The 10,903-nt window shown below is 46.4% G+C and overlaps 1 protein-coding gene across 1 annotated transcript; it reads left to right on the top strand.

Moving 5' to 3' along the window:
* Positions 1-376: 376 nt before the first annotated feature.
* Positions 377-2,688, top strand: LOC135904027 (piggyBac transposable element-derived protein 2-like). Its single transcript, XM_065434590.2, has 2 exons — positions 377-401; positions 695-2,688. The coding sequence occupies exons 1-2, from the start codon at positions 383-385 to the stop codon at positions 2,455-2,457; spliced, it is 1,782 nt and encodes a 593-aa protein (XP_065290662.2). The 5' UTR covers positions 377-382; the 3' UTR covers positions 2,458-2,688.
* Positions 2,689-10,903: the final 8,215 nt, after the last annotated feature.

Below are 10,903 nucleotides of genomic sequence, written 5' to 3'. Positions count from 1 at the left end.
TTTTCAATTCAGACCGAATGAGGCAGTCCGCTGGCCTTTGTGAAGCGCAGGATTTACCATGCACTCGGCAATAACTGAAGAAAATAATGGGAAAGTTCGTTCGAGCTATCGACGGTAAAAAGTTGCGCCTTGAATTAGCGGTTCTGCAGCTCGCTGGAGCAGATAAGCGAGAACTTTGAACAAGCACTGTTAACCCTTTCGGCCCTGGCGGTGTCAATTGACACCACACGAAAAATGGTACCACCACGCAAAGAAAACAAAACAAGAACTTGCAACTTTTTGCTCGAAGTGAAGTCCGGGCCCACCTACTGCCATGGACATCAGTATCGTCGCGTTTTCTCGAACGCTGAATTCACGACAAAGAAGAAGAAGCGGCGACATCATGGCGAGCACGGAGCCGGGTGAGTTCCGACTTTCTGCAACTGTAGCTACGTAATTTCTTTGGATTATGTGCCCAGTTTTTTGTATGTTGTGCCTTAGTAGCACATTAATGAGAAGGCGTTTGAGTAATTTTATTTGCACGTGCAGCTTTTTCGCAGTGGCATGCTTTTGTCATGTACGATTTTGACACCGTCAGGGCTCAACGGTTGCAAATGGCGGTGCGCGAGTCGATTGTGGCGCCTGTTTTAGAGGCGCGATATCTGAATGAATGCTGACGCGATATGTCAATTAGCCTGTTTCTTTTTGTTTGCAGGTGCAGGTATACCTGTGACGTCGTTTTATTCGTGCCACCGAACCCGTTCCACACGGCTACAGGCAACAACGGACGCGCTGTTCGAGGAGCTCGACAACGGCAACTTGTCCGATGTAGACGGCGAATTTGATGACTCGGATGACGAGGGTGTGCAGCATTGTGCTTTTGATGGACCTCGAATGGAGAGCGACAGTGAAAGCTCCGATGACGAGAGTGCACTGGACACATCTGGCGGCTGGAGACAAAAATCGTTCAAGGCACCAGACTCAACATACACAGGTGATGTCCACGAGGCATCGGAACTCGGAGAGTTGTTGTCACCCTATGAGTATTTCAAAGCCTATGTGCCCAATAGTGTATTTCTGGAGCTGGCTGAAAAAACGAACCAGTACTCGGTTTTTCACGAAGGCACCTCCGTCAACACAAGCGAGGCAGAGATAAGGCGTCTAGTCGCACTACATCTCACAATGGGTGTTCTCCACTTCCCGAGACTCAGACTTTATTGGAAGCCGAACATGAAGTGCGATCTCGTGGCGTCTGCAGGAATGTCGCGCAACCGTTTCGAAAAGCTGCGTAATAACCTGCACATTGTAGATGTGAATCACCCTGACTCTACCGACCGTCTCTGGAAAGTGAGGCCACTGCTTGATGCTTTCCAAAGCAAGTGTAAATCACTCGTAGCAGAGGAACGCCTTTGCATAGATGAGCAGATGGTGCCCTTCAAAGGGCGCCTTGATATAAAACAGTATGTCAAAGGAAAGCCGCACCCATGGGGCATCAAAATATTTATGCTCTGTGGCGAATCTGGCCTTGTATATGATTTTCTACCATATCAGGGGTCCACAACCATGATCGAAGACGACGTCAAACAGCGCTATGGTGTTACAGGCGCAATAGTTTTGCATTTATCTGACAGAATTCCATCTGGTGTGGGACACAAACTTTTTTTCGACAACTATTTCACGTCCCTGCCACTGCTCCGTGAAATGTTGCGTAAAAAAATATTTGCTGCCGGCACTGTAAGATCAAACAGGTGCGAAAAGTGCCCTTTGAAGACTGAAAAGGAACTGAAAAAAAGTGGCCGTGGTTCTTCAGAGTGCGTTGTGAGCGCTGATGGAAACATAGCGATAACAAGGTGGATGGACAATAGGATTGTGACCCTTGCATCCAATTTTATTGCTATTGAGGAGGAAGACAGCGTTCGTCGTTGGAACAAGGCGGAAAAGCGTTTTGTAGACGTGAAGCGACCAGCTGTCATTAATGCATACAACCGCAGCATGGGTGGGGTCGATAAAGTAGACTTCCTGATTTCTCTTTATCGAACTACCATTCGCTCGCGAAAGTGGACCTTGAGAATGACGTTTCATTTTATGAACCTCGCAGTGGTCAACGCTTGGCTTGAATACAGGCGTGACGCCGACAAACAGAGCATCCTTAAGCAGCTTGATCTCCTTGACTTCACTCTAAGAGTCATTGAGGCACTGTCAGCTGCTGGGTCGAAACCTGTGACACCCAAGAGGGGAAGGCCTTCACTCTCACCATTGCAGGCTTCAAAGCACCCAAGAATGGCAGAAAACAGACCTGTCCAGGATGTAAGGTTTGATCAGCTGGGACATTTCCCACTTCATGATGACACGAGGGAAAGAAGGTGCAAGATGGAAGGCTGCACAGGAAGAACCCGCATAATGTGCGAGAAATGCAAGGTTCACTTGTGGCTAACAAAGTCGCGAAATTGCTTCAGGGCTTTCCATATGCGTGTATAACATCTCTTTGATCACTCTGACGATTTTGAATTGCCCTATGTCCTTTTGAATAAAGCTGTCACATATTTCACTTTGCAACCATTGAGCCCTGATGTACGGTTTTGACACAATGTTTGTAACTCCGTAAGTACAGGCGTTGTGAAGCTGAAATTTTTGGGTGATGTTATTTATGTCCTAAACAAGAAAAAAAATTCATTGAAAAAAACCTGCGAAGAAAATAAAAAAATCAGGGCTGAAAGGGTTAAGAACCGCCGGAAGTGTGCGCTGCCGACGCGCGTCAAAACAAAGCCTACGAAACTTCGGTGGCCGTTTTAGTGAAGCAGACACGCTTCTGTTTCTTTCCGTGGCACGTTGAAGAAGACGACAAAGATCAGCGCCGTGATTGCTTGAGTGTATATGTTGCTGGCTGACACTCACCCTCACAACCCAAACAGAACTTTCAAGCTTACACACCACACTCCAAAGCCAGCTTTTTTCGCGAACAAAATGTGCTGCGGAAAAGACACCCGCGGAAAAATTTTTTCTCACTTTTCAGACACCAAGAAAGCTTCGCGACTGCGGTTGCTATGGCAACGTTCACATTTGGGGTACCCGTGCAAGGGCTCCTTTGCGAAAAACAGCACATGACTTCCGCCACACTCTCTTCAATACCTTCGTGGTGGTCGAGGCCCGTTCTGGGTTTCCTTCCGCCTTGTCGGTTGCAATAAACTTATGCGAAATCAATAGCAGGCATTTTTATGCGAAGCATATTACGAGGGCTCAACCCAGCTCCTCAGGCGCGGCGGTGTCGCCATGAAACCACGTGACACCGTGACGTCACGACAGAGGAGAAGTGGCTTTGGCTCAACTCTTGCAAGACGGGCTGGGTGGGAATCGAACCAGGGTCTCCGGAGTGTGGGACGGAGACGCTACCACTGAGCCACGAGTACGATTCTTCAAAGCGGTACAAAAGCGCCTCTAGTGAATGCGGTGTTTCCTTAGAAACGAGCTGTTTCTAAGACTCAGGCGTGCGACGCTTGCTCAGGCGCACATTTCGTTGCCGCGCCGAACGCTGCGTTGCTCGACGCTCACCGCGTCCAATGCGGGGCGCGTAGTCGCTGGCGGGTCGACGGGAACGCTGTCGCGTTCCACTCTTGAAGGCGAAGCAGGGTAACGCATGAGTTTTTTCTTCGTCTAGCCGAACCAAATATAGCCAAGGAACAGCAGTTCACCAGGCTAAACAGTGGTTCAACAACTAAAATAAAGGCTAGTATGCTTCGCATCCTGGGCTTAACCTTAGCTAAGCCACAGCCATTTTTTTTATTCCTCCATTCCGAGATATGAAAGAATGAGTGCGACCACTCTAAAGACGCATATACAAAAAGTATATTAAGCGCAACCGCGTAGAAAAGTATCTGATGCCCTTCTTATTCTGTAACGCACAAGTGGCACAGTCAAAACTGTAATCCTCTAGGTTGATCTGGATGCGTGTTTCCACGCTTCAGCATATATAGTCTGACTTCTCTGGCAGATATCACCAACAAAAGTTGTGATGCCTTTCTAGAGCCAGTACAGAAATACATTGTAGCTGTAGGTAAGGAAGTATTTGCACTTGAAATCTCCCTCCATTTATTTCAAGCAATTATTTTGGCCTGTTAATGCCTAAGAGACGTCATTCTTACCTTATTCTGAACATTGCTGCAAGAAGACCACCAGGGGAAGTGCAAGCATTGAAACATGCTAGCTTTGTGTGAAAAAAATGTAATGCATCTGAAGAGCACATGAGCGCGTTTTAGGATTATAGCTGCAACCTTTATACAGTCGATAACTCGAACGAGCCTCCCCATTTTTTTCTTCAGTTATCGTAGATTGGATGTTAAATCCTGCGCTTCACAAAGGTCAGCGGACTGCCTAATTCGGTCTGAATGTAACATTTAACTACAGGAAAGACAGAGTGGGCGAGCAACTAAACGTATTTATTTATTTCCATAATCTTCTTAAATGCAGTATTTTGAGCTTAAGCATGCCAAAACATTTAATGACGAGTCGACTTCACTCCTCTAACATCATTGCCAACATGGTCGCTAGAATACGATTGTGTTGGGTGATATTTGCTGCACATTTGCCGTAAAAAAGCAACGGATTAATTTTTTATTCACAAAATGTTTGCCCCTTTCCAAATCTTAGTGTACCTAACTGCACTCTGTACTCACCGTCGTAACTGTCCGATGCCGCGTGACGACGCTATGCAAGCCATCGGTGTACGGCGACATCCGGTTAAATGCGCTCTGTTGGGGCTCACGTTTTTTATTGGCTAGGCTAATAACTTATAATAAAGCACTCAAGTAAAAACTTGCAGCTGATTATCTTGTCTAGATGTTCCTCCATCGACTCAGGAAATTTTGCGTCCACGCAAGTTCTACTAACCGCTAGGACGCTTTCGTACGATGGGGAAACACGTGCAAGCACAGTGACGGGTATAGCTCAAATTCAAACATTTTTTCTTGTTTAAAGAAAAGTAATATGATTAAAGTTTCTCAGGTTGTAGACAATGGATGTTTCTAATAAATGCACTGTTTCGCTTATTTTTACCCCGACCACCTGAATGCTAAATTTGCGACTAAACGTAGACTAAAACTAATTTTCTTGCAACTTTGTCGCCAGCTGTACAGACCATTTCACGTTATATTCGTCCCAAATTATTTTCCACTTACAGTAAAAGTTGCTGGTATTTAGTTACTATGAAATACAACCTTTAGGTAAAAATTATCTTTCTGCAAAAAAAAATATCATTATGCACCATGTTTTGCATATTTAGCACCGTATAAGAAACTCGCGGAAACGTAAACAACGATAACACCTTTCTTAAGTGAAAAGCGCATCTTCGTTCTCAAGGGAAAATTGTGTGCTCACCTAATTTAGGAAGAGAAAGTTTTTTAACAATGCGTTTTACGACTCATACTTTCGAGCTTTCTAAAAAACATCACATGTTCCTAGTGGTGCTGAAAAATTTTTTTTCGCAGATGTTTCACAAAAAGACTTCTTGCTTTAACTAGGTAGTCCTTAATTTCTTTCAAAGAAATCGCTGATTGTCCAGCACCAAGTTTGGGACAGTTGGTGTGAAATGACCCACATCCAAGACATGACCACGGTATGAAAGCGGATGTTTGATAGCGGCTGTCTGACAATGACGAAATGGTGATAATGGTATGACAACAGCGGATAATCACGATTGCATCATGCAAAAGAAACGACATCGATGAATCGGCGAATATGGGATGAGGAAGGCATGACCACAATAGTATGACGTTACGAAGTCACGACGATCGTACAACGACAGGGTGACGACGACGGAGTTACAAAAGTGGTGTCCCGATGACATATGTGGCGACGATGTCCTGGCAGTTACGGCATGACGAAAGTAGGGTGACGAATTTAGGACAATGACGAAGGAACGACCGCGATAGCATTACGATGACTGCGCAACAAATGCATGACGACGACACAACGACGACGATGGCATGACAATGGTGTGAAGGTAGCGGGGTGACAACTAGCGTACGATGACAATGGCGTGACGATGACTGTATCACGTAGCCTGCGTGACCACCATGGCGTGACCACGACTGCCTGACGGGAGTTGGATGAAGATGCTCGGTTGGCTACATTAGAACTACATGAATGCATCACGACGACGTTGTGACCATATGGTGCCAGAACGAATGACAAAGCTCGAATGACCACCACGGCGTTACGACCACGAGGTTATAACAAGTGGCGCAATCTATTAGGGAACTTATGGCATTGGGTCGGCGTAGAAGTTGTGACGGCAACCACATGACGAAAGTCAAGTCACGAAGCTACAATGACGACGATGGAACGGTCCCGATGGCATAACTACCACGAGGGCATTACTGTTCTGAGCTAGTACACAAGTGAGGTCACTGGGCCGGCGTTACAGACAGACAGACAGACAGACAGACAGACAGACAGACAGACAGACAGACAGACAGACAGACAGACAGACAGACAGACAGACAGACAGACAGACAGACAGACAGACAGACAGACAGACAGACAGACAGACAGACAGACAGACAGACAGACAGACAGACAGACAGACAGACAGACAGACAGACAGACAGACAGACAGACAGACAGACAGACAGACAGACAGACAGACAGACAGACAGACAGACAGACAGACAGACAGACAGACAGACAGACAGACAGACAGACAGACAGACAGACAGACAGACAGACAGACAGACAGACAGACAGACAGACAGACAGACAGACAGACAGACAGACAGACAGACAGACAGACAGACAGACAGACAGACAGACAGACAGACAGACAGACAGACAGACAGACAGACAGACAGACAGACAGACAGACAGACAGACAGACAGACAGACAGACAGACAGACAGACAGACAGACAGACAGACAGACAGACAGACAGACAGACAGACAGACAGACAGACAGACAGACAGACAGACAGACAGACAGACAGACAGACAGACAGACAGACAGACAGACAGACAGACAGACAGACAGACAGACAGACAGACAGACAGACAGACAGACAGACAGACAGACAGACAGACAGACAGACAGACAGACAGACAGACAGACAGACAGACAGACAGACAGACAGACAGACAGACAGACAGACAGACAGACAGACAGACAGACAGACAGACGGACGGACGGACGGACGGACGGACGGACGGACGGACGGACAGACAGACAGACAGACAGACAGACAGACAGACAGACAGACAGACAGACAGACAGACAGACAGACGGACGGACGGACGGACGGACGGACGGACGGACGGGCGGACAGACAGACAGACAGACAGACAGACAGACAGACAGACAGACAGACAGACAGACAGACAGACAGACAGACAGACAGACAGACAGATTCAAACCGGCTGAAGTAGGCAGAGAATGGCAATCGCATTGAAACAAACAACCATAATCAGCAATACATTTCAACCCGTGGTTGTCTTTGTTCAGGCTTAGTCGGACTGATCAAATGCGAGCGCAAAGCAATAGAACATTAATACGCCGTACGATGGATGATTCTGTAGTTGTCTGTTCCCGACAGGAATATTTTCTGTAATTGCTGGATGGGTGCCCCGCTATCTTTCTTTAGAAACGCACTCTGCATTTGAGTCCAAGGACCTGCATATTCAATAGTCACTGCTATTTTACATAGGCTGTGGAGCGATGCGTTTATATATTCTATCATAGTCTTCGATGTCTACCGCGTCGATACTGGTGGACCCGCAACGATCGTGCCACATAAGGCTGTTGAGGATGATGGCCGCATGGCTGTACAATCGTTTCCTTCGGCAGGCTTACGCGAGGTGTCTAGGACAAGTTCATCCAGTAAAGTTCCTCTTAGCGCTGAAGCATCTACAATAACGTTATTCTTAGAAAAATAATATATATTTAACGTAAAAGGAAAAGCGAAGAGTAGCTACTCTAATACAAACTCTGCGTCATCTTCAAAGTGACTAACCTATTCCTTGTCAGCGTGCTCGCCCGACGGTGACAAAATATACGTAAGTCGGTTCCTCAATCCTACAGCAAAGTTTAGTCTAATATATGCCGGGCGTTTTCCGCTAGGCATTTTTATTAATTATCGTTCCTGTGGATCGAAGTGTGCATCCTCAATTCTTCGCGCACATGCCTGCAACTTTCTTTGACACATTTTGCAATGCCCTGGGATGAGCATAACCCGTGTTCATCATTGGGCTGCCAGCGAAAAACTTTCAGTACACTATCAGAACGCTGCACCTTAATGTTTCTGGCACCGAATTGTCCCAAGTATGCCAAATTTCTTATGTTCTTCATCTCTGTGACTATCGCCACGGTCACTTATTTAACGTTTTTTTTCAGTTTGTTGAGCTTTTCTCCCTAAATGATCATTCGTTATGCCGTAGTAATACAGTGACTCATACATGATGGCTTACTCCAATGAGAAAATGGCAATGTCGTGTAATAATGCTGCAATGTAACTAACTTTCCCCTAATATTTATCGTAGGACATTTTGCATAGGATGAATCATCAGTTTAGTGGGCAGTACTTTAAGCTGTGAATCCTCTGGCTATTCCCAATGAACGTTCTGCTCGCCCTCACAAAGATGCGACACCCCTTTCATATTGGCGTGCTGTTCCTTCTGATATTCGCTAAAATAAATTCCCGTGGCATGTGGCTAAGTTATATACTCGTAAAATGCCATTTCTCACATTTTCCAGAATAATGCAGACACCTGGGAAAATAAGTAAGTATAAATAAGCTGTTCAGTAGTGCGTAAGCAAATACCACAAATACGATTAATTGACAACGCAATAAAGTGACTCAGTTGTGTTAATCGATAGGTTATACGCAACAGCGGTTGTGTGTATGCTTACATGTTAGTGCACAATCGCGAAAAGAATGCAAAAGAACTTTTGTACTTATTGAGGGAGCGTTTCATTTATCATATTCAGGACCGAAAAACGTTCAACTATACAAGAGACGTAATTATCTAACGAGATCAGCTTTTGTGTTGATTGCTTGTTTTTAATGCGTAAGCATTCTTGGGCGACTCACGTAAGAAATATGCCCGTTGGTCTTTCTGTCCACCTATAACGCATAACATGATGTGCTCTATAAAGAAAAACGGTGTAAATTTGAAAAGAAAGATTTGAGGGGAAAAAATTGTAGTTCCGCCTGAAAGGCGAGCCATTGATTGTGAAAGCAAATTAAAGGACAGCCATACGAAGTACGGATAGCAGTTTTATCGGCCGTATCAACGTGTAAACAGTCGCTTGCTATCTAACTTAATAAGCATGTTGGCAGCGCGCACACCAAACATAAAAATATTACGCTCGATGACCGCTGATACTAGCTGTCAAAACGCTGGCGTGACAACACGCGGTAGCAGCAGCGAGCGAAGTGACCTTCGAGCTCTCTATCGCCTCAGCGGAAACTGAGCGCCGAGAAAACGCAGCACGCACAAAGGTAGGAGCCGCTGACGCATCTCGACTCTGGAAGCAAACACTCTCTAGACGCGAACGCGCGCAGTCGCCACAGGATGACATCCTAATAGGAACGGCGTATAAATGCACGCTAGGTCCACCGCTGGGGAGATCCACAGAGAGACTCGATGCTCTTGGAATGTACACCTTTCAAGAACACACATCAATGATAATGGTCACGCAACGCGAACGCCCCAATATGTCACGGCTGGGCAGGAGGGTTCTAGAAGAGTTGGGATACTAGATCGACCCACAATACTGCACCAGCGAACGAGTAGGGATATCGAGGGAGATACGAGAAAAACTGAAAATGTCCCCTATGTCCTCAAAAGTGCACCCGAAATTTTAAGATAGGCGTAAAGGAGCCCAACAATTAGAAAGTGATTCGACAATTACCCAGACACAAAATACACAGTCGCAGCATGAGACATTAGGCGATAGGTTATCATGGCTGATTCGGGACTCTCTGGAAACCCAAGAACCATGACAACCGCTTCTGGTCGCATAGCCCGCACCAGCACAACAGAGGCGCCTGCAGTAGCCTAAGCGATAAAGAAACAGAAAGGAGAAGACAGGCGCGGGCAACGCCCTGACGGACTTTCAGCTTGGGCGATTGACTAAGATAAGTACAGTGGTGTTGGGCTGCTGAGCACGAAGTCGCGGAATCGAATCCCGGCCACGGCGGCCGCATTTCGATGCGGGCGAAAGGCGAAAACACCCGTGTACTTAGATTCAGGTGCACGTTAGAGAACCCCATGTGGTCGAAATTTCCGAAGTACCCCACTACGGCGTGCCTCATAATCAGAAAGTTGTTATGGCACGTAAAACTCTAAAATTTTTTTAAGAACATCACATTGTACGGTGTCCGCGGCATGTTGGTGTCACTGGCAGCACAGGGGCCGACACTCTTGTTCGCGAGGTTTTTATCCGAGCAAGGTAACACACCCCAATAAAAAAACGACAAGTAAATACTAGCATGCGACTTCTTGAATAGTAGCATGCGACTTTCTGATACTCGCCCCGCTAAACCCGCAATTAATGGTGGAAGAGGTTCGGCTATGCAGAAAAGTCCAGACAAAGAAATATCCACATTTCGTGCGGTTGCGTGCCATCTGGCCAACCAGATATCCAATCATTGCCTCTGGTATACACTGGGGGAGGGCATCCTTGCCCCATATGGCATGGGAGTGCAAATCACGGCTCAAAAATTCAAGATCACCCATATCAGCAGAAAATTTTTGGGGTGTCTTGAGCACTCATGCTCGCACGGAGTGACCTGAAACTTAATTGAGCCTTGTGGACCAGGCCCGGCATGTGGCGGCGGCCACTGTAGTTCTGGACTGAGGACCCACCCTCCGACACCCTCAAGCCTATTTTTCTTGAGTAATGTTATTTCGCCCTCTCTCGCTCTAAATAATAACCCAG

This window comes from Dermacentor albipictus, chromosome 8 (genome assembly GCF_038994185.2).
Source record: "Dermacentor albipictus isolate Rhodes 1998 colony chromosome 8, USDA_Dalb.pri_finalv2, whole genome shotgun sequence".
Lineage (NCBI taxonomy): Eukaryota > Metazoa > Arthropoda > Arachnida > Ixodida > Ixodidae > Dermacentor > Dermacentor albipictus.
Note: the sequence above shows the minus strand (reverse complement) of the source record. Positions and strands in the feature narration are given on the sequence as shown.